General features: G+C 46.1%; 3 protein-coding genes and 2 long non-coding RNA genes across 6 annotated transcripts; 1 reads left to right on the forward strand and 4 right to left on the reverse strand.

The window, feature by feature from the left end:
* Window positions 1–258: 258 nt before the first annotated feature.
* LOC112269921 lies at window positions 259–4,798 on the reverse strand. The gene is made up of 3 exons (XR_002962182.1): window positions 4,662–4,798; window positions 3,979–4,207; window positions 259–413 (listed from the first exon to the last, which is right to left on the reverse strand). It is a non-coding gene; the product is annotated as an uncharacterized LOC112269921 (long non-coding RNA).
* A 6-nt stretch (window positions 4,799–4,804) lies between these two features.
* LOC100838329 (L-ascorbate oxidase homolog) lies at window positions 4,805–7,894 on the forward strand. Its single transcript, XM_003557613.4, has 6 exons — window positions 4,805–5,274; window positions 5,764–5,873; window positions 5,960–6,339; window positions 6,447–7,170; window positions 7,285–7,363; window positions 7,450–7,894. The coding sequence occupies exons 1-6, from the start codon at window positions 5,110–5,112 to the stop codon at window positions 7,651–7,653; spliced, it is 1,662 nt and encodes a 553-aa protein (XP_003557661.2). The 5' UTR covers window positions 4,805–5,109; the 3' UTR covers window positions 7,654–7,894.
* Window positions 7,895–8,042: 148 nt separating this feature from the next.
* Window positions 8,043–12,558, reverse strand: LOC104581745. 2 transcript variants are annotated; one of them, XM_024457440.1, is made up of 2 exons: window positions 11,213–11,875; window positions 8,043–9,360 (listed from the first exon to the last, which is right to left on the reverse strand). In XM_024457440.1, the coding sequence occupies exons 1-2, from the start codon at window positions 11,682–11,684 to the stop codon at window positions 9,245–9,247; spliced, it is 588 nt and encodes a 195-aa protein (XP_024313208.1). In that variant the 5' UTR covers window positions 11,685–11,875; the 3' UTR covers window positions 8,043–9,244. The 2 variants fall into 2 exon arrangements, with proteins under 2 accessions (XP_024313208.1, XP_010228445.1); XM_010230143.3 differs by lacking the exon at window positions 8,043–9,360 and adding an exon at window positions 10,564–10,902 and having other exon boundaries at window positions 11,213–12,558.
* A 2,296-nt stretch (window positions 12,559–14,854) lies between these two features.
* LOC106865866 lies at window positions 14,855–16,433 on the reverse strand. Its single transcript, XR_001405353.2, has 2 exons — window positions 16,076–16,433; window positions 14,855–15,172 (listed from the first exon to the last, which is right to left on the reverse strand). It is a non-coding gene; the product is annotated as an uncharacterized LOC106865866 (long non-coding RNA).
* An 854-nt stretch (window positions 16,434–17,287) lies between these two features.
* LOC104582339 lies at window positions 17,288–18,409 on the reverse strand. Its single transcript, XM_010231805.1, has one exon. It carries the CDS (start codon window positions 18,407–18,409, stop codon window positions 17,288–17,290), a length of 1,122 nt encoding a protein of 373 aa, XP_010230107.1.
* Between the last annotated feature and the right edge of the window lie 552 nt (window positions 18,410–18,961).

Consider the following 18,961-nt stretch of genomic DNA (forward strand, 5'->3'; position numbering starts at 1 on the left):
CTCATTTCACTCTTCTTGCAGGTAGCTATCATGTCATCAGCCATGAGGAGCACTAATACTGCATCATATGGCACGAGCTGCATCGTAATCCTCCTCGTCGCCACTCTCCTCGCAGCACGTGTCGCTCCCGCAGAGTCCGAGGACGGCGTGTGGGGGCCGATCCCGGGTGTCGATGACCGTGGGATCGTGTTCATCGCCAAACGGGCCTTGCAGGAGCACGCAAGGCTATCCGGGGAGACGCTGACCTTGGACCAAGTGTTGACCGGCTCCCAGCTGTCCTAGGGGCCCGTCTTCACATTCCGGCTCCTCATCAACGCCATGGACGCCAATCACCGGAGCGCAGTGTACAATCTCGAGGTGCTCGATGGCCCTTGGACCAACACACGCGTGCTCACCTCCTTTGCTCTAGCCACCTAGTCATAGACATATGATCATATATATGTTTTCCCAAATAATAAAAGGCACTCCTTCCGATCCATGATAAATATCGTTGATTTAGTACAACTCTAGTACGTACAAAACCGTACTAAAACAGCGACAATTATTATGGATCGGAGGTAGTATGGTTTTTAACGAGATAAAGTTCTCGCAACAATGTATGGGTTTATCATCTAGATTAACTTATGCTTTTGTCCATTAGATTAGACAGTTTTACTCCTTGGTGATCGAATCGGTCAAGTGATTTTGTTTGCCTCTGCACAACATGTATTGTTATGAAATGTTATGGCTGTCGTATCATTTCCGGCCAGGCCATTTCGAAAGGAAAAAAAAGACACTGGCCCGTCACATACTAAAACAAGATCAGCAGATACCGCAGCCCTGATCTCGGGAGAGTTCACGTGGCCCACAGCTTTGCCGAAGGTCTTGGGCTCTTGGCAGCCGGACAAAGGTTCGAGCCCGCAGTCGCCGGTTGCGAGATGGGATTGAGTGGGCCACGGCGATTGACGATCCGTTTGATCCGGCCCATTACAGATTTCGCTGCCGTTGCCGCTCGAGGATGTGGGCTGGAGAATCTCAGATGGGCCGAGAGGAGCTCGCTGAGCCTGCTAGCTAGGGCCTTGTTGGGACGAGCTCGATCGACGGAGCCTATAGCGGTTTGGCCCATTTTGTCGTCGGTCGGGCGACCCAGCTGCACGGCAGTGGTACCCGGCCCGGGACGTGAAATTGCTCCCGGCCGGCTCCTCGTGATTGTCGACGAGCGTTGGTGAGTTGGATCAGGACTTCAGGAGGCTCACTAGGGCCTGACATGTCAGCGCTAGTGGTGAGGATGTATGTGAGGACGTGGAGACTGCAGGCTGGGCCGAAATGGCCCCTGCCAATCGTCTTGACAAGACAGCCCAAACATCTCAAACTTACATTCAACTTTAAGCAAAGGATCAACCCCTATCTCCTTTAAAAAAAAAACATACTCCTCCCTATCCGTGTTAATTGTCGAAATAATGGATCTGAGGGAGTACTAAAACAATGGCTCATTCTTTTTGGTGTTCCCTGCGCTGTAAGGATACAGAAAAGAAAAGAACGCGAGGCCCTTAGATAAAGATTAGAATCAAATTAATGGGAGGAAAAATGAGGCAGAGGAGGAAAAATAATGCAGGTGTAGTGATGAGTAGCCTCGAGGCTCCATCTGCGTGAGATTATTCACCACATGTAGCAATAGCCTCGACAAAGTGTTGAAGTTTTTTATTTTTGAAAAGTGTTAATTGACAATGAGAGCCTACTCGGTGGCGTTGGTACAAAACAAAATCATTGGGTTCAGACCCCTTTTTTATTGTGTATTTTCAGTAATAAGCAGCACAAGGACCAAATTAGTGAAGTGTTTAACTATTTCATTGGGTTGATTTGAACCCAATGAAAAATGAACCCAATGATTATTGTATGGCAGCTCCGCCACTGAGCCTACTAACGGCTAGCTACCATTGTGTAGTATGTCTGGCATTTTCGATCGCATGCACTTTGGCCGTGATCATGGTGAGACAGGCACGCATGACGACGCATGCATGGATGGTAATCATCATTGCGATTAAGTGGTTAAGAAGATACTTACATCCGTCAATCGTTTTTAATAGCAATGTCGGACGCGACAGTTGCTCAACTGAAGCAAAGCCAGACAAAGGAAAAAGAAGGGCGCCAAAAAGATCCATGGATCATGTTCAAACTAAAATTAATAATCGATTAAATTTCACAGAACCACAATTTTTAAAACAGTCTTCTCACATAGCCACAATTTTTTTACTAATTTGTCCGAAAAAACACACACACATTTTAAGTCTAACCGTCTCAAGTGGTCCAAAATAGATGGTTAAACCCATTCAACAGGGTCCCTTACATGTGAGTCCCACCTATCTGGTGCGATGTCGGCTAAAACCCGACCCATTAACCCGTCACCCGGACTCCGAAAGTTGGCTGGCCGTCGCCTTGTTTTCATGCATAATAATCAAGAGAGGCATATGTGCATAGAGGAAGATAATCTAGTTAGATGTAGTACATTTATTCTCATGCACAAATAAGCGGCGGAAATCACGGGCATGCACCACCGACCGATCGTACGTGTTTTTTTTTTCTGTGTAATCCCGGACGCGGCATTCGCTCAACTAAAGCAATGCAAAGCAAAGGAAGAAAAGGGCGCCAAAAAGGGCCATCGATCGGGGCCAGGGGATGTTCAAACTAAAATTAATAATTATGTCGTGGGGTTTTAGACCGGCCTGTCCACTGGCCCTTAGCTTGGGTAGGCATTTTGCAGTAGTACTACAATTAGTTAAGCGACTGACCTGCACACGACACGGCTCAGCGACCATGTGATTGCGTGGTCATTTTTGTTCAAATGCTTGTACTTGATTAGTGAGTAATAATACTGACCATTCCGTCCAACAAAAAATTTCTCAACTTTGACTAAATTTGAATGCTATCTATACACTCAGTCATGTCTAGATACATTTAAATTTTAACAAACTTGAGACATCTTTTGTTGGACGGAGGAAGTATGTTATCTGGTCTCGCATCGACGTCCTTGTACGACAATACTGGCCGAAAAATAATCCTATACAAATCTCGAGGCCCAGTTCAAAATCTCAAGAAACTTATAAGATCCAACATGCTCTCTTTGCTCCTCCTAATTTCCCTCCCAACTTATTGATATGAACATGGTTCGAACACCTTCAAATTAAGCTAATGGAGTAAGTAATACAAATGTGCTATTGTGCTAATTGTACTACTTCTTCCGTCCAACAAAGAATGTCTCGAGTTTATCAAAATTCGAATGTATCTAAACATGAGTTAGTGTATAGATGCATTCAAATTTAGGCAAAATTGAGACATCTTTTGTTGGATGGAGTCAGTTGGCAAGAACATATAGAGTACTACTGTACTACAAGAGTAACAAAATTTACACGTGTGTCTGATTTTATTTTTACTTTCTACTATGCTCTATACATGCATGCATGCGGCCATGTGCAGCCTCGTTAATCATCTCAATTTCTCCCCTCGATCAACGACCAAACATTCTGCCTCTGTCTGTCTCATGCCAGCAGAACATATATACTCAAGTTTATACTTTTATTATATAAAATATGTGTCATGCATGTTTGCTAATTCTTGCATAAAAGGATGTTTGCATGCGGCCATTCTTGTAGGAGTAGTACGTTATAAATTAAGTCTACTATAGACCTAATGTACGTATAGATATAATCTCATCATCTTCTTTAGCGAAAAAGCTACAGGAGGTTATGTTTTCTCAGTGCATCTTTAACGGGGCACGCGTACATGTCATCACTTATCTCTTTATTTTAATCTCATCTCTTTTTTATTATATAAAAGATATTTATTTGATACTTTTCTCTTTCATAACAGGACTGATGTCATTCTCTTTTCTAGTCTTGGTACGTGTAGTAGTTGTATTTTTCAGAAAAAATCATTTCTTTAACTTTTGGTTCCATCTCAACCCAAAAAGCAAAAAAATAAATATAAGTACTTATTAAGTACCTTTGTTGGAGATGCGCTTAGAGAATCTACGTGTTTCTTTTCTTGTTAGGCCCATCATTAGAACCCTTTTCTTTTACTGCTGGAGTACTGCTGGGGTATATGGCTGTCACGTGGGAATGGCACTTTGATTTTTGGTTCTCTTGCAAGCTAAGCTTCCTCCTTCGCAGAAACATACAAGTCCATTATTCTATTGCATAATATATACTGCATCATGTGGAACATTCTCCTGCTAAAAGAAGCCACAAGTATATAAATTATTTGAAGCATCTGCTATGTAGTACTCGCTCCGATTTCATATGTCTCAAATATGTCTAAATATGGATGTATTCATGTCTAAAAAACATCTAAATACATGTAATATTTCGACAATTAATATGGATCGGAGGGAGTATATGGTAATAGAGAAGCACAGTCAGCTGTCCCGTCATTCAAACAGTACATTTGAACTGCTCAGCAGAAGCAGTTGCACTAACCCTGTTGATAATTTTGGAAACAAAATCCAGACGTTTCTTAAAAAGTTGGAAATTGATCAAGTGTACATGATCCAACACATGTTCCTACTACCACTACCAGGAAGCAAGTAGTAACAGCACTACTCAATGTGTTTAAAGACTAACCACTGCATAGAAAAAAGAACGGAGAACAAGTAAAAAAGGGGAGACAGCGAGAATTCAAATTTGTACCTTTACTGGCCAGAGTACAGAGGGTTCACACTCTGTAAAAAATAAGCGAGCTGACTGGTGAGCATATGCAGCACACTGAGCAAGTGAGCTGCAGTGTAATTAGAACAGTTGTGGACTGACAAAAGGAAGCAGAGAGAGAGAGAGCTAGCTCGGGCCCGACCTGTCTTCCTCCTCAGCTCTTTCCGCCGAGGCCGCCGCCGGCACACGCCTCAACGCGCATTCCCCGCTCCCTTTCTTTACCGGCTGCCACCTCCATTTATATGCTCTCTTTGCTCCTCCTGATTTCCCTCCCAATTTGTTAACCCAAAGCACAGCCACAGCTACTACTACAGAGTGAGAGCAGAGTAATACACGGAGGAAAGCAACGGCCGGGGCTATAAAGCCGCCACCAATCTCTGTCTCCTTCTGCTTCAATCACTGGTTCCAGATCTGGTGTTGTTCTGTGGCCATGGCGAGAGAGGCGGCGCCGAGGAGGAGGCCATCTCCGGCCATGGCGATGCGGTGGGCGCTGCTCGTCGCCATGGCGGCGGCGGCGGGAGCAGAGGACCCGTACCGCTACTTCACCTGGAACGTGACCTACGGCCCCATCAGCCCCCTCGGCACCACCCAGCAGGTATATATATCAATCTCAATCAAGAACCAATCCACCTCTCCCTGCATTCGCCATTTTTGGGCAAATGAATGAATGTTCCCTACTGCATTCTCCTTCATTCCCATTTTGCTTCTTCTTCACCTTCTGACTTCCTACTGTAGCAATCTATACTACTGGAGCAATTTGTTTTACTGCTAGTGGAAATCAGTAGTACAGAAACTCGAATTCTTGGCTTGGACTGAACTGAACTGAATTGAATTGACCCTGTCTGCCATTTTTGGGCAAATGGATGAATGCTCCTTTCCTTCCTTGTGCATTCTACTTCTCATTTCGCTTCACCTTCTAAGTTCTCACTGCTATCAACTAGGAGTAGCATATATTTTTTTACTGGTCGTAGGAATCAGTACAGAAACTCAAAACTTTTGGCTTGGACCGAACTGAATTGACCATGTCTGCCACTGATCTGATCTAACGGATCTTTCTTTCTTTTTTTTCTCTCCAACAATGCAGGGCATCCTGATCAACGGGCAGTTCCCTGGGCCAACCATCGAATGCGTCACCAACGACAACCTCATCGTCAACGTCTTCAACTACCTCGACGAGCCTTTCCTCATCACATGGTATATACCATCTTCCTCCTTTTCTTGCTCACCAATGGCGGCCAACGACTCTGCCCATCAATTCTTAACTGGGAATGCAATGGTAGGAGCGGGATCAAGCAGAGGAAGAACTCATGGCAGGACGGCGTGGCGGGCACCAACTGCCCGATCCCGGCCAACGGCGGGAACTACACCTACAAGTTCCAGGCCAAGGACCAGATCGGCACCTTCATTTACTTCCCTTCCCTCGCGCTCCACCGCGCCGCCGGTGGCTTCGGCGCCATCAACATCCGCCAGCGGCCCTCCATCCCCGTCCCTTACCCACCGCCTGCAGCCGACTTCACCCTCCTCGTCGGCGACTGGTACTATGCCGCCGGAGGTCATGCCGAGCTCCAGCAGAGCCTTGATTCTGGCGCGCCGCTCCCGTTCCCCGATGCGGTGCTCATCAATGGCGTGCCCTCCGGCGCCACCTTCGCCGGCGACCAAGGTCCTGTCCAAGATCAAACAACCACTCATTTTAATGAATTTGTTCAACTTCTTGTAAAAATCTTGCTGCGAATTGTTGATTGAGCTCTAGAATCTGTTGTGCTTCAGGGAACACATACCTGCTCAGGGTGTCGAATGTGGGGATGAAGACGACGGTCAACGTGAGGATCCAGGGCCATTCTCTGAGGCTGGCGGAGGTGGAAGGCATGCACCCGGTGCAGAACATCTATGACTCCCTCGACGTCCACGCCGGCCAGTCGGTGGCGTTCCTCGTCGACCTTGACCAGCCAGCCATGGACTATGCTGTCGTGGTGTCCACGCGCTTCAATGCTGACGGCGCACCTCCGCTGGTGGCGGTCGGGACGCTGCACTACAATGGCGCCACCGCCAGGGCCCCCGGCCTGCTCCCGGCGCCACCGCCGGAGGACATTGAGTGGTCGATGAACCAGGCGAGGTCCTTCCGGTGGAACCTGACGGCTAGCGCGGCGCGGCCCAACCCGCAGGGGTCGTTCCACTATGGCACCATCCCGACGTCGAGGACGCTGGTCTTCGCCGGCTCTGGGCTTGTTGTCGTCGCCGGGCAGAGGAGGTATGCGGTGAATGGCGTGTCGTTTGTCATCCCCGACACGCCGTTGAAGCTCGTGGACAACTACAACATTGCCGACGTGATCGAGTGGGACAACGTCCCAGCAAGGCCAGATGGCAGGGCGCCCCGGCAGGGGACGCCAGTGGTCAGGCTCAACTTGCATGAGTTTATCGAGGTCGTGTTCCAGAACACCGAGGATGAAGTGCAGTCTTGGCATCTTGATGGATATGATTTCTGGGTTGTCGGGTAAGCTACAGCAGTTTCTTTCCACTACCATCTGAAATATTTGTCATGCTCCAAAATATCTCTGACAGGAACTCATTCATTGGTCATGGCTGATGATCTTGTCTCTGGATTCAGGTACGGCAATGGCCAGTGGACCGAGAATGAGCGGCCAAACTATAACTTGGTCGACGCGCAAGCGAGACATACAGTTCAGGTATGTGTATATCATAACCACTTTCAGAGTAAATCAAGAACCAATTTGAAGACTGAACTCCGAATATTTGCAATTGGTTTCATCAGGTGTACCCGAACGGATGGTCGGCAATCTTGGTGTCGCTGGACAACCAAGGGATGTGGAACCTGAGGTCCGCGAACTGGGACCGGCAGTACCTCGGCCAGCAGCTCTACCTGAGGGTCTGGACGGCAGAGCAGAGCTTCTCAAACGAGTACAGCATCCCAACAAATGCCATACTCTGCGGAAGAGCTGCCAGCCTTCAACACTGAGGAAGAAGAAACAAGTCAATACTACTATATATACAGCTGAAATGAAGATGATAATTACGATTTTCAGGAAATATGTACTCTAGCTAAAACTGATGTGCCACTATTCTTTCATGATTTCAGTATTTCTCATCTCCTTCTGTTTTTTGGCCTTTGGACAAGGCCTCAGGCTCCACCTCAATGCTATTCAAGTGTTCAGTGCTGTTGTTTTCTGAAATGAAATTAATGTGTCTGGTAATTTTCAGTTCAAGCCCTGTTTTTGAAAGATAGTGGAGCTATCTTTCCAAGTGGCCTAACCAAGCATGACTGCATGAGATGGACACTTGCTGAATTAAGTAGAGTGCACTTTGTAACTAGTACTCTTTGGGATCTAGTGAAATACATAGTTTTCCTGCATAATTTTGTTTGAAGAAGAGGCTGGTCAAGTTCCAGCCGAAAATTGACCAGTGTCATGGAGAACTCATGAGATCAAGTTGGGCAGCTGCCAGCTTTGGCTAGGGATCTTGTCATCAGTGATATATGTCGTTCCCTGCAAGCTGAAACGTGAGCAATCCGGCTAGCAAGAAGCATAGCCTGAGCCTGGTAATAGAAGTTTTTTTAATAGGCTTGTTTGGAAACAGCTTTATGGGGAGACAGAGGCTGAAGATGAAGAATACACAGGCCTGCTTTAGAAAAAGTATTCTGGAGCAGTAATTTACTAATGTTAACTGCACCACATGCAGAATCTTGGGGTCATGAAGTGAAGCACATGCAATGGAGGTTTGTCATGAGATGATGCACTGCAGAGCGGTGCATTGCCCTGGAGAGGCAGCGCGAAGAGGATTGGGGAGCAGGTTACGTGCAATACCTCGTCCAGAGTGGTTGTTGCTGTTGGAGAAGAGCAGCAACTATAGCACTAGCAGCATGAAGAACCTGTATTCATGGTCCAATCTTTTTGTTGTTGAAAATAAGATCATTACGGCGGGGCTTTCTATGCTGGCATATGAATCCAATATAGCTCGTCCTCCTGATTTGCCTGTACGATTAGAGTCTGCAAAATAGTGTCTGACAGCTGGTTGTTCAAAGAAAGTGATGACAATATGGAGATCTCATTGCTTTTTGACCCTGAACCCAGAGGTTCTTGATTATCTCCGGATAATCTGTGGAATGCTGTTGCGGAAATAATTAGCCATGAATTAACTATAAATGGAGCACCAGGTTTACTCCAAAATATATGTGTTCCTGTTCAAATTTGGGATTACGCATGAGTTTATAAGGATGTGACATACAGCCCCAGTAGGCTGATTTAGGCTTGCTCACGATTTTCTTCAGGCTTTGCAGTACTTAACCACCCTGTAGAAACATGAGCATAACTTCAATAATATTAATTCCAAGCGCACGCTTTAAAATGCCGAGACTAACTACAATTTGGGACAACCTTTTCAAGAAATGATACCAACCGGAACAGGATCACTTTCAAGAAAAGAAAAAACAGAGGAAATCCAGTAAACTTTCACCTCCAAATTGCCATGCAAATACTAACCGACCGTGATGACTTTCTATTTACTTAATTTAAACAAGCCAACTAAAGAACCAAGGGATATGGAACCTGAGGTCATCTTGGTGTTCGCTGGAAGACCAAGGGATATGGAACCTGAGGTCGACAATCTGGGACCAGCACCTGTACCAGAGCTTTTCCAACGAGTACAGCATCTCGATGAACACTATACTCTGCAGCAAATCAAATAATCAATACTACTATATATGTATAGCTGAAACGGAGATGATGATTACGATTTTTGGGAAATATTTATTCTAGCTTAAACTGATGTACTACTATTCTTTGATGATGTCAGTATTTTTCATATCCTAGTTTTTGGCCTGTGAACAAGGCCTCAAGCTCTGTGAATGCTGCTCAGTGCTCTTGATCCTGAAATGAAATCTGATGTGTTGTGTCACCGTGACTTCTCAGTTCAGTTCAAGCCTTGTTTCTGAAAGACAGTTGGGATATCTTCAGTTGTAACTTTCAAGTGGCGTAATCAAGCATTCGATGACCGGTAACTCCATTAAGCAAGCCACAATGCAGACCCTTCACCAGACATAAAGGTTCTAGTTCAAGATGCAAATAAAAGTAAGCCACAACACCGAATCCTTACTATGAAAAACAAAGAAAGAATAACTTATTTCACAGATTCACATAGCTTACCAATGCTAGTTCTCAGTCATTAGCTTGTCAGGTTTTGCAGTACTTGACAAACCATGCTTATACAAACATAAAAGTAACTTCAATACCTCTAATCCAAGTGCATGCCATAAAAGGCTGGCACTACTATCCAGGATAAACTTTTTAAGAAATCGAACTTGAGATAGACAGGATAACATTTCCGAAAGAAAAAGAAAAAGAGAGCAGATTCAATATATCTTCACCTCCAAATTGCCTTGACAGGCATGAAAGGAACATCAGCTCACGTAAGTGAAATTCAAATCAGAAACACAGATCATATCTCAAGGTCACAGATATTTCCAAAGAACATACAGTTACCATGATGGCTTGCTAACAAAGAAGACTCAAGTAAACGGATATACATAATGTATGCTCAATGGCTATAGCAATCTACCAGTAGCAAACCCTAACAAGATACAGTACATAGAGCTTAAGAACATGCCGTAGTTCAACAACCATAAAAAAATCAGGTATCTGGTCTAGCAGGTTTACAAGGTTGGGGTTTGGTCTGCAATGTTTGCTCCAGATTGGGCATAAAGGAGCATGGTAATAAATTAACAGATTTCAAGTTACACACAGCCATTTCCAAGGCATAACAGATTAAGCAAAACCAAATTAGGCAGGAGTGACTTAGAGAATATGAAATGCGCTGTTAAGAAGTGTAAACCTCCTGCAGTTATTTTCACAAGCATAGATAATTTTAGTCAAAATGAAACTTTAATTCACAAATTTTCATTCCAAAATCCAAACTGACATAATTGAGCTCCAGAGTGAGCAGGGTCATGCTGGGCATACGCTTACATAGAAGCACTTGTCGAACTAAACAAGCAAGGTACCAAAACAACCTCTTAAAACAGAGTTCCATAAACCAAGACTAAGATCAGCAGTAAGCTTACATATTCAAATACGCACTTGTGTCGTATCTAACATCACTACTAGTCTACTACCACCTCTTCTTCATTCAGAAATTTCTGATCTAGCAACTAGAGGCTGCCAAACACTTGAAACACTGACTCATTGCCCCTGTCCTGTAGAAGCTGCTTCCATTGCTGTAAGAATTTAGAAAAGAAAATAAGCTGATTTCATTACTCTGAACCACAATGACCCAAGTCAATCTAACGCAGGCAGCACTAGGTAAATCCAGAAATGCACAAAACAATGAAGAGAAGTTGAACTTGTAATCCATTGCTGTGTGAATATAGAAAACAAAATAAGCTGATTTCATTACTCCGAACCACGACGACCCAAGTCAATCTACATGGGCACATTCCCAAGTGCCATATTCGTTTTGATGTTGTTAAGTTCCATAGATAGATCACAACAAAGGATTGCACATGGTTACATGCACGAAAGTGTTACCTGGAATGCAGAAGCTCGCATAGGGAAATAGGTGAACAGCTTCAACTTCGAGCTGCTCGAGCAACTTCTTGGCTCTCCCTGACTTGATCTCAACCATGCAGACACCGACATGTGTGCTCACAAAAAAAACTTGGGTGCCACTCAAGAAGCCATATTGCCGCATAATGTAGGGCTTCCTAGACGATGTTGCGGTCGAACGGCCACCATCAGGGAGTAGCGTCACGAGATCGATTACCCTGTGTTTTGACCATCCCAGTGCTCCATCAGGGCTGGTCTCCCTTGACCACAGGGTTAAGGTTCTGGAACTCATGCAAGCAAATCCCAACCCACCGTCTTCTGTTGTAACGACTTCCCCACTGCACCTGATCGGCTTCTTAAACAGTGACAAGTCAAGTGTGGCTAGTTGGTACTTGACAATGTAATTTCCAATGCTGTTGAAGTAGAGCGCACCATCCACAATGATGCTCGTCATATTCCTATCCCGGCCCGAGAGATTGTCAACAGAGGTGACCTCGCTCCACAAGCCAGTCTCTGATGAGTATAAGCAGGCAGACGTGGCTTTGGCCACCTTTGTCCATGTGGTAGAAATGACGGCCACGCGGAACGGCCCGCCTTGCCCTTGGCAGCCATGGTTCCGCGGCACAGAGCACCGTCGCCGCAAAGCTAATCAGGCTCGGCAAGGGGACGCGGCGCTCGTCGCCCGTCATAGGGTCCCAGACGACGAACTCATAACGGGCCTTGATGTCCATGCTGTTGGGGGAGGCGCGGAAGAGGACGCGGCCGTGGCGGCAGTCCATGGCCACCCAGCTGCGGAAGTCAGACCCGGCAGGCTGAAAGGCGGAGGCAGGGAGGAATCGGCAGCCTCGTGGCATGTTCTGGAAAAATCCCAGGACGGGAGGCGTCCCGTGGAGCTCGCGGTAGCGGCGGCGGAAGCCGGCGTCGGCGGGGATGCCGCGCCACGGCTTGCAGACGGAGGAGGCGCGGACGAGGTGCTCGGGCTCATCCGGCGGGAGGCGGAAGAATACCTCCTCGAGGAGCGAGCTCGGCAGCACCGGCGGCGGCGGCGGCGGTATGGCGCGGCGGCGGAGGCGAGGGTTTCGGGCGGGTTGGGGATTAAGGGAAGAGCCCGAGAACGCAACAGAGTAGGTGGGCGTGGGCTTTCTGAGGCGGCTGCTACGGGGAGACCTCTTCGACGAGTCCGCCCATCAACGCCGGCGGCGGCATGGTTCGACGGCGGCGGCGAGGGTTTTGGGAGGAGAGCGCAAGGTGAGTGAGGACTGAGGAATAATCAAATTATTTTGTGGCAATGTAAAATACTTTTTTCATTCTGATGGAAACATTTAAGAAATCAAGCCATGTAAATCACGAACGGGAAATATATGGCGCGACGCGCTCCCCCGCTGCTGCTGCGGCGAGACCTGCTGCTTGCGTGCTGCTGCTGCGTGGCCTGCTGCCTTGGTCGCGCAGTCTTGCCTCTTGACCGTTGATTGCTGCTGCTGCTGGTGCAAGACACGCATGCATTTTGTTTTTTGCTAACCATAATTGAAGATAAAAAAAAGACCACTAGCAAAAAAAAAGAAGACACCAAGTTGATTCAAAATTCGTTTTCACAATTGACTTTCTGTCGACGAGGCCTTCAAAATTAGACCTTACTACATATTTTGACAAAGTTTTTTAGATCCCTTTCTTAACGGATCATAATGTAAGAATTACCACACTACTTTGCAAGAAGTTGTCATGTCATGCCCTACTAATTGCCATACCGTGTCCTACTAATTGACATATCGTGTACTACCTAGTTGCCATGCATGCCATGCATTATGAGTTGTCATGTTGTTGGTCTTATGTGTCATGTCGTGCACTATCAATTGTCATGTCGTGTGGTACCTAATTGCCATGTTATCCGTCCCTAGTTGTCATGTCGTGTGGTATCTACTTGCCAAGTTATCCTCCCCTAGTTGCCATGTCACGTGGATTTACTTGCCATGTCGTGTGGTATCTACTTGCCATGTTGTCCGGCCCTAGTTGCCATGTCATGGACTATTAGTTGCCATGTCATATACGGCTCAGCTTTCATGTTATTTGTCATAATTGCCATGTTGTCTGGCCCTAGTTGCCATGTCATGTACCACATAGCTTTCATGTTATTTGGTCATTATGTTGTTCGGTCCTAGTGCCTCCTCGTGCACAACTAGTTTTTATGTTGTGTTCGTCCGAAGTGTTATGTCATGCACTGTTAGTTGCCATGCCATGCACTGTCGGTTGTTTGCTCCTAGTTGCCATGTAATTTAATTAGTCATATGTGTCACGTCGTGCACTAATAGTTGCCATGTCGTGTACTGTTTAGTTGCCATGTTGTTCGGTCATAGTTGCCATGTCGTGCACCAGTTTGGTCATAGTTGCCATGTCGTGAAGTACCTAGTTGATATGTTGTTTGGTCTTAGGTGTCATGTCATGCACTACTAATTTGTCATGTTTTGTACAACCTAGTTTTCATGTCGTTTGTTTGGTCATAAGTGTCATGTCGTCCACTATTAGTTGACATGTTGTGTTGTACCGGTCGCAATGTTTTTTGTCTTAATTGACATATTATTCGGCCATAATTAATTGTCATGTCATGCACTGCTAATTGCCTTTGATTTTGAAGAATTTTTGAAACAAAGCTGACGGTTGAAAATTGCAGTTGATCCTTCGAGAGTTAACACGCGAGAGTTAACACACTTAAAAAAATTCAACTTTTCAAATAACTGCATTCAAATAACTGCATGCATGCAGGCGGGCAATAAAGAGCTGCTGTCTCTGCTGTGTTTGAGTCGTCTTATAATCTCAGCCATTGGTCTTACTATTCATTTTTAGCCTTATAGTTTCAGTACAGTAGCAGCTGCAGACGAGTCTCGTTGTAGTTTCAACATGGCATTGGTATTAGTTTCAGTGTTGAGACACGGAGCAGATTTTTGATTAACTTTTGTAATAATCAAATTTATGCTCAGGACAAAGCAATTCATCGAACTGACACTGCTAGCTTTCTGAAACAAACAATAATATGCTCAGGAACTGGCAGAAAATACTTTCTGAAACTAACTGAAATATTGTCTATCTATCTATATCTATCTACCTATCAACTAAATAAGTGAATACACACATATAGAGGCAAGACAAAACAAGAATACTGTATTGTACTTTACTTTCTCTTCACTCGAACTGAAACTTGTCTTCACAAATAACAGAAGACTGAATCTACTACACAATACTGAAGACTTGTAATGCATTGTACTTATCTGAAGTCATTCAGTAAACCTGGCATTCCCCTCCCCAATTGCTACCCCTCTACCCCAACCAATACAAAAACACAAGCTCCCTGCCAACACACCCCTCCCTAACTCCTGCGACAGAAATCCACTAAACAAAAGCCCAACGTCACTGGCTCAGTTCAGTCTTCTGTTATTTATGAATCCTCCCTAATTCCACCACTGTAGAAACAACAATCAAGCACGCTTTCTCAAGCAACAAACAGCACAGCTATAGCAGCAAAAAGTTCCCCGAAAAACAAAACGAACACACACCACCCCTGCCCCCGCTCCGCAACACAACCCCCAACCAAAAATCTTAGCAAAAACACAAGATTCGAGCAGATAACAAATCGACGGGCAAAAAAACTGACTTGAGAGTCAAATAAAATTCAGCTACCTGAGAGGTAGAAAATCTGTATTTTTTTTTCTGTTCGACGCAATCTATCTGAGTACAATTTGAATACAAGATGACACATTTCCTTTATCCAATGAAATTGATTCTGTCTTGAGCTGCACCGAACAACACTTTATCCAAGTGCCTTGCATCTACCATGCCACCCTTGGCACCGAGCCCACATGAGAAGAGAACAGCTCCAACTGAACCAACAGTTCATCCTATTTTAGATTCAAAGACACTACCAATCTCAAGGTTGTCCACCGAGTACAGCATCTGAAATGAAGATGATAATTATGATTGTCAGAAATCATGTGCTATAGCTAAAACTGATGAGCTACTGTTATTTGACGATGCCAGTATTGCCAAGCATGGAATAATCAACATATAAAATAACTGAAATTTAAATCAGGAGCATCGATCGATGATGATGGATAATTAAAAGAAAAGACCCCGAGACTCCAGAGAAGATAACAACACTAGCAGACTCAAGTTGATGGATAGGTCACTGTATCCGCACAGTCTGTCTAAGGCAAACTAGCAATAGAAAAAACTGAAGAAGGTATCGTGCATAGAGCTTAAGAACATACTGCAGTTCAACAGTCGCACACAAATCAGGTACTCGCTCCGACCCCTATTACTTGTCGCAGATTTAGTACAAAGTTGCACTAAATCAACGACAAGTAATATAGGTCGGAGGGAGTATCTGGTTTTGCAGGTTTAGAAGATTGGTATTTGGTGTACATGTCGGCTCCAGATTGGCCATAAAGGAGCAAGTTAATAAATATATGTCTCATGCTTGTTCAAGATTTTTTTAGGGCTTTGCAGTACTTCACCAACATATACAAAAATGAGCCAGACAGGTTCCCTTTTCAGAAGAAGAAAAAACAGAGAAGAATTGATATATTTCCAACTCCAAATTGCCTTGCTATAGACATGAAATGAACATCAGCTCAAATAAGTGAAATTTAAAGCAGAAGTACAGATCCGATTTCAAGATAAGAATATTTCAAAACATATATAATACGATTTGCTGTATACTTAGTTAAACGACCCAACCGAAGATAAAACACCTCAAGGCTCCACAAGATACCAACAATAGCAGACTCAAGTTAATGGACAGATCAATATATCCATTCCTCACTGGCTATGGCAAAATACAATTATGACTAGAACAACCCGAAAAGATATGGGGCCATGGACAGCGGGGCGACAAGGAGGGCTCCGGCAGCGGATCCTGGCCCGTGGGACGCAGATGTGGCGCTTCCGGGGGAGATGGGAAGGGCGGCGAGGAGCTCCTCGCCAGACCGCGGCCGGAGAGATGGGGGAGCGGGGGCGGCGGTGCTGGCCCCAACCCTAGCACTGGGAGCAAGTGGAGGGGAGGGAGGGAGTCGGGGCCTCGGGGGTGAGAGTCTCGAATTTTTTTTTTGCAGGATTGGAGGCGATGGGAATTTGGCCGTAAATACGGTGTGCGCTAGTGCTATTTCCATAAGTGGCAGGTCGAGAAGCTGTTGAAGCTGGTTGACTAGTTTCTCCATTTGTACGACGAGAAGCTGCACCCGGAAAAAAAAGCACTCAAATAATTTTTCCTTCTTTTCAGTTTGTGGCTTCGTGGGACCTAGAAGCTGTCAGAAAGCTGAAAAGAAGGGGTCTACATACTACAAACCCCTGTAGAACTAGGGGCCCGTTTGGTTCCTACCACAGCCCACCGCGTCAACGAATTGGCGGAAGTTTTGGCCGCCCGTTTCTCGCCCGCGAGTTGGCGCAGATCTAAACTGCCATGGGCGCGTTTCTTCGGTTGCTGCGTTGGCTCGTCAATTTTCAGGTGTTGCACCAAGCGACGGCCGTGGGGGTGCTGGCGTGCCAAATATTGGCGTGACACGTATCGGCGGTAAACCAAACAGCTTCTAGATACCAACAACAAAGCTACCGAATAAACAACTTCTTAGACAAAGTTTCCATATATAAACCAAGACTTAGACCAACAGTAATCTCACAAATAGAAAGCCACAGTTGTGTTATAAATCAAACACAAGACTACCACATCCCCCTTGATCCAGAAGCTATTGCTCCAGCAAACAAATTGGCAGACTTCAAACGCCAACTCATTGGCCCTGGCGCGAAGAAGCTACTTCAATTACGGCAAGAAGTTATAAAAAACAATCAGCTGATTGATGAATTGTCTCCCTATGCATTTCCCCTACTAACCAACAAACCACACGTACTAACATAAAAAAGCACTAGGTAAATCCAGAAATGAAGAAAACCATTAATAGAAGATGAACTTGTAACCTAAAAGAACACCTTTCCTTCTTAAGAGCATATATCATCATCGATATGGTCAAATTACCAAGTGCCATATTTTTTATGGTTTTATGTGCCATAGATAGATCACGACAAAAGATTGCACATGGTTGCATGCACGCAAGGGATATCTGGAATGCAGAAGCTCGCATAGGGAAAGACTTCACTAAATTCGCAAGGCTGCTTGAGCACCTTCCTGGATCGTCCTGACTTGAGTTCGACCATGTACACACCAACATCTGTGCCCACCAAAATTACATGGGTGACATCCATGAAGCCATACGCACGCATAATGTTCGGCATACTAGACAATGTTGGGACCGAGAGGGCGGCATCAGGGAGCAGCATCACGAGATCAATTACCTTGTGTTGTGCCCATCCGACGGCTCCTTCAGGACCAGTCTCCCTTGACCACAGGGTTATGTTTGTGTTATTCAGGCAAGCGAATCCCAACCCGCCGTCTTCTGTTTTAATGAGTTCCCCTCCATTGAACATGACCGGCTTCTCAAACGCTGAAAAATCAAGTGTGGCTAGTTGGTACTTGAGGATCTGATTTCCACTGCTGTTGAAGTAGAGCCCATCATCGACAAGGATGCTAGGCATATTCAAGCCAGAGGCACCGAGATGGGCAAAAGAGGTGAGCTCGCTCCACCCGTCGGTCTCCGATGAGTATAAGCACGCGGATGTGACTCTGCTCTCCCATCCGGTAGACAGGACGGCCACAACACGGAACGGTCCTCCTTGCACTTGGCAACCACGGTGGTCACAGCCTTCGGCGGCGCAGAGCAGTGCCATGCTGAAGCACGCAATGGGATCTATGCGGTACGGCCAGGCCACACGGCGCTCGTCGCCTGTCATAGGGTCCCAGACGAGGAATTCGAGCCCCCCTCCGATCTCCATGCCGTCGGAGCAGAAGAGCACGCGGCCGTGGCGGCAGTCCATGGCAACCCAGCTGCGAATGTCAGCCTCGGCAGGTTGAAAGGCGGAGGTGGGGACGAATCGGCAGTCTCCTCGAATGTTCTGGAACAATCCCAGGACGGGAGACGTCCCATGGCGCTCCCGGTAGCGGCGGCGGAACCCGCGGTTGGCGAGGATTCCGCGCCACGGCTTGCAGACGGCGGAGGCACGGACGAGGTGCTCTGGCTCGTCCGGCGGAAGGCGGAGGAATACCTCCTCGAGGAGCTCGGTCAGCAGCACCGGCGGCGGCATGGCGCGGCGGCGGAGACGAGGGTTTTGGGTGGTTGAGGGATTAGGGAAGAACGCGAGCACGGATCAAAGTAGGTGGGTTGCTGCGCTGGATTCTAAGGGGAGAGCTCTTCGACGAGTCCGCCCATCTTCGCCGGCGGCAGCAAGGTGCGACATGGTGTGTGTTTGAGGAAGAGAGAGGGCTTGGCTGTGCGACATGGTTGAGTTCAAGCAGCCGGGAGGGTCTGCGGGTGGGACCCGAAAGTCAGTGAGAGCGGGAGTACCATTCATTTTTCTTTTCCATTTTTTTTTGCGGGGATTATTTTTTTTTCATTTTGAAATTCGCAGATATCTAACCATGTCTTTTTTTTAGCTTAAGACGATTGATTTCCGTCGCTCGATTAGTAGAAAGAATTATAAGAAAATCGGACTCAAAACCATACCATGCACGGCTTGTTCTGGAAAAACTGCGCGACAAACCCTGGCAGCAAAACACAACAAACTAAAGAAACAAGTTGCAACCGCAAAAGTGAAACCCCTCCCGTTCCAACGATGTCAAACATGGAACAGATCCTT

This window comes from Brachypodium distachyon, chromosome 1 (genome assembly GCF_000005505.3).
Source record: "Brachypodium distachyon strain Bd21 chromosome 1, Brachypodium_distachyon_v3.0, whole genome shotgun sequence".
NCBI classification, from domain to species: Eukaryota; Viridiplantae; Streptophyta; class Magnoliopsida; order Poales; family Poaceae; genus Brachypodium; species Brachypodium distachyon.

Coding starts and splice junctions, on each gene's coding strand:
- LOC100838329 (XM_003557613.4), top strand. CDS start 5,110: ATGGCGAGAGAGGCGGCGCCGAGGAGGAGGCCATCTCCGGCCATGGCG. Junction 5,275..5,763: donor CCCTCGGCACCACCCAGCAG/GTATATATATCA, acceptor CCAACAATGCAG/GGCATCCTGATCAACGGGCA. Junction 7,364..7,449: donor AAGCGAGACATACAGTTCAG/GTATGTGTATAT, acceptor TGGTTTCATCAG/GTGTACCCGAACGGATGGTC.
- LOC104582339 (XM_010231805.1), bottom strand. CDS start 18,409: ATGCCGCCGCCGGTGCTGCTGACCGAGCTCCTCGAGGAGGTATTCCTC.
- LOC104581745 (XM_024457440.1), bottom strand. CDS start 11,684: ATGACGAGCATCATTGTGGATGGTGCGCTCTACTTCAACAGCATTGGA. Junction 9,361..11,212: donor TGCGAGCTTCTGCATTCCAG/GTAACACTTTCG, acceptor GATTTGCTGCAG/AGTATAGTGTTCATCGAGAT.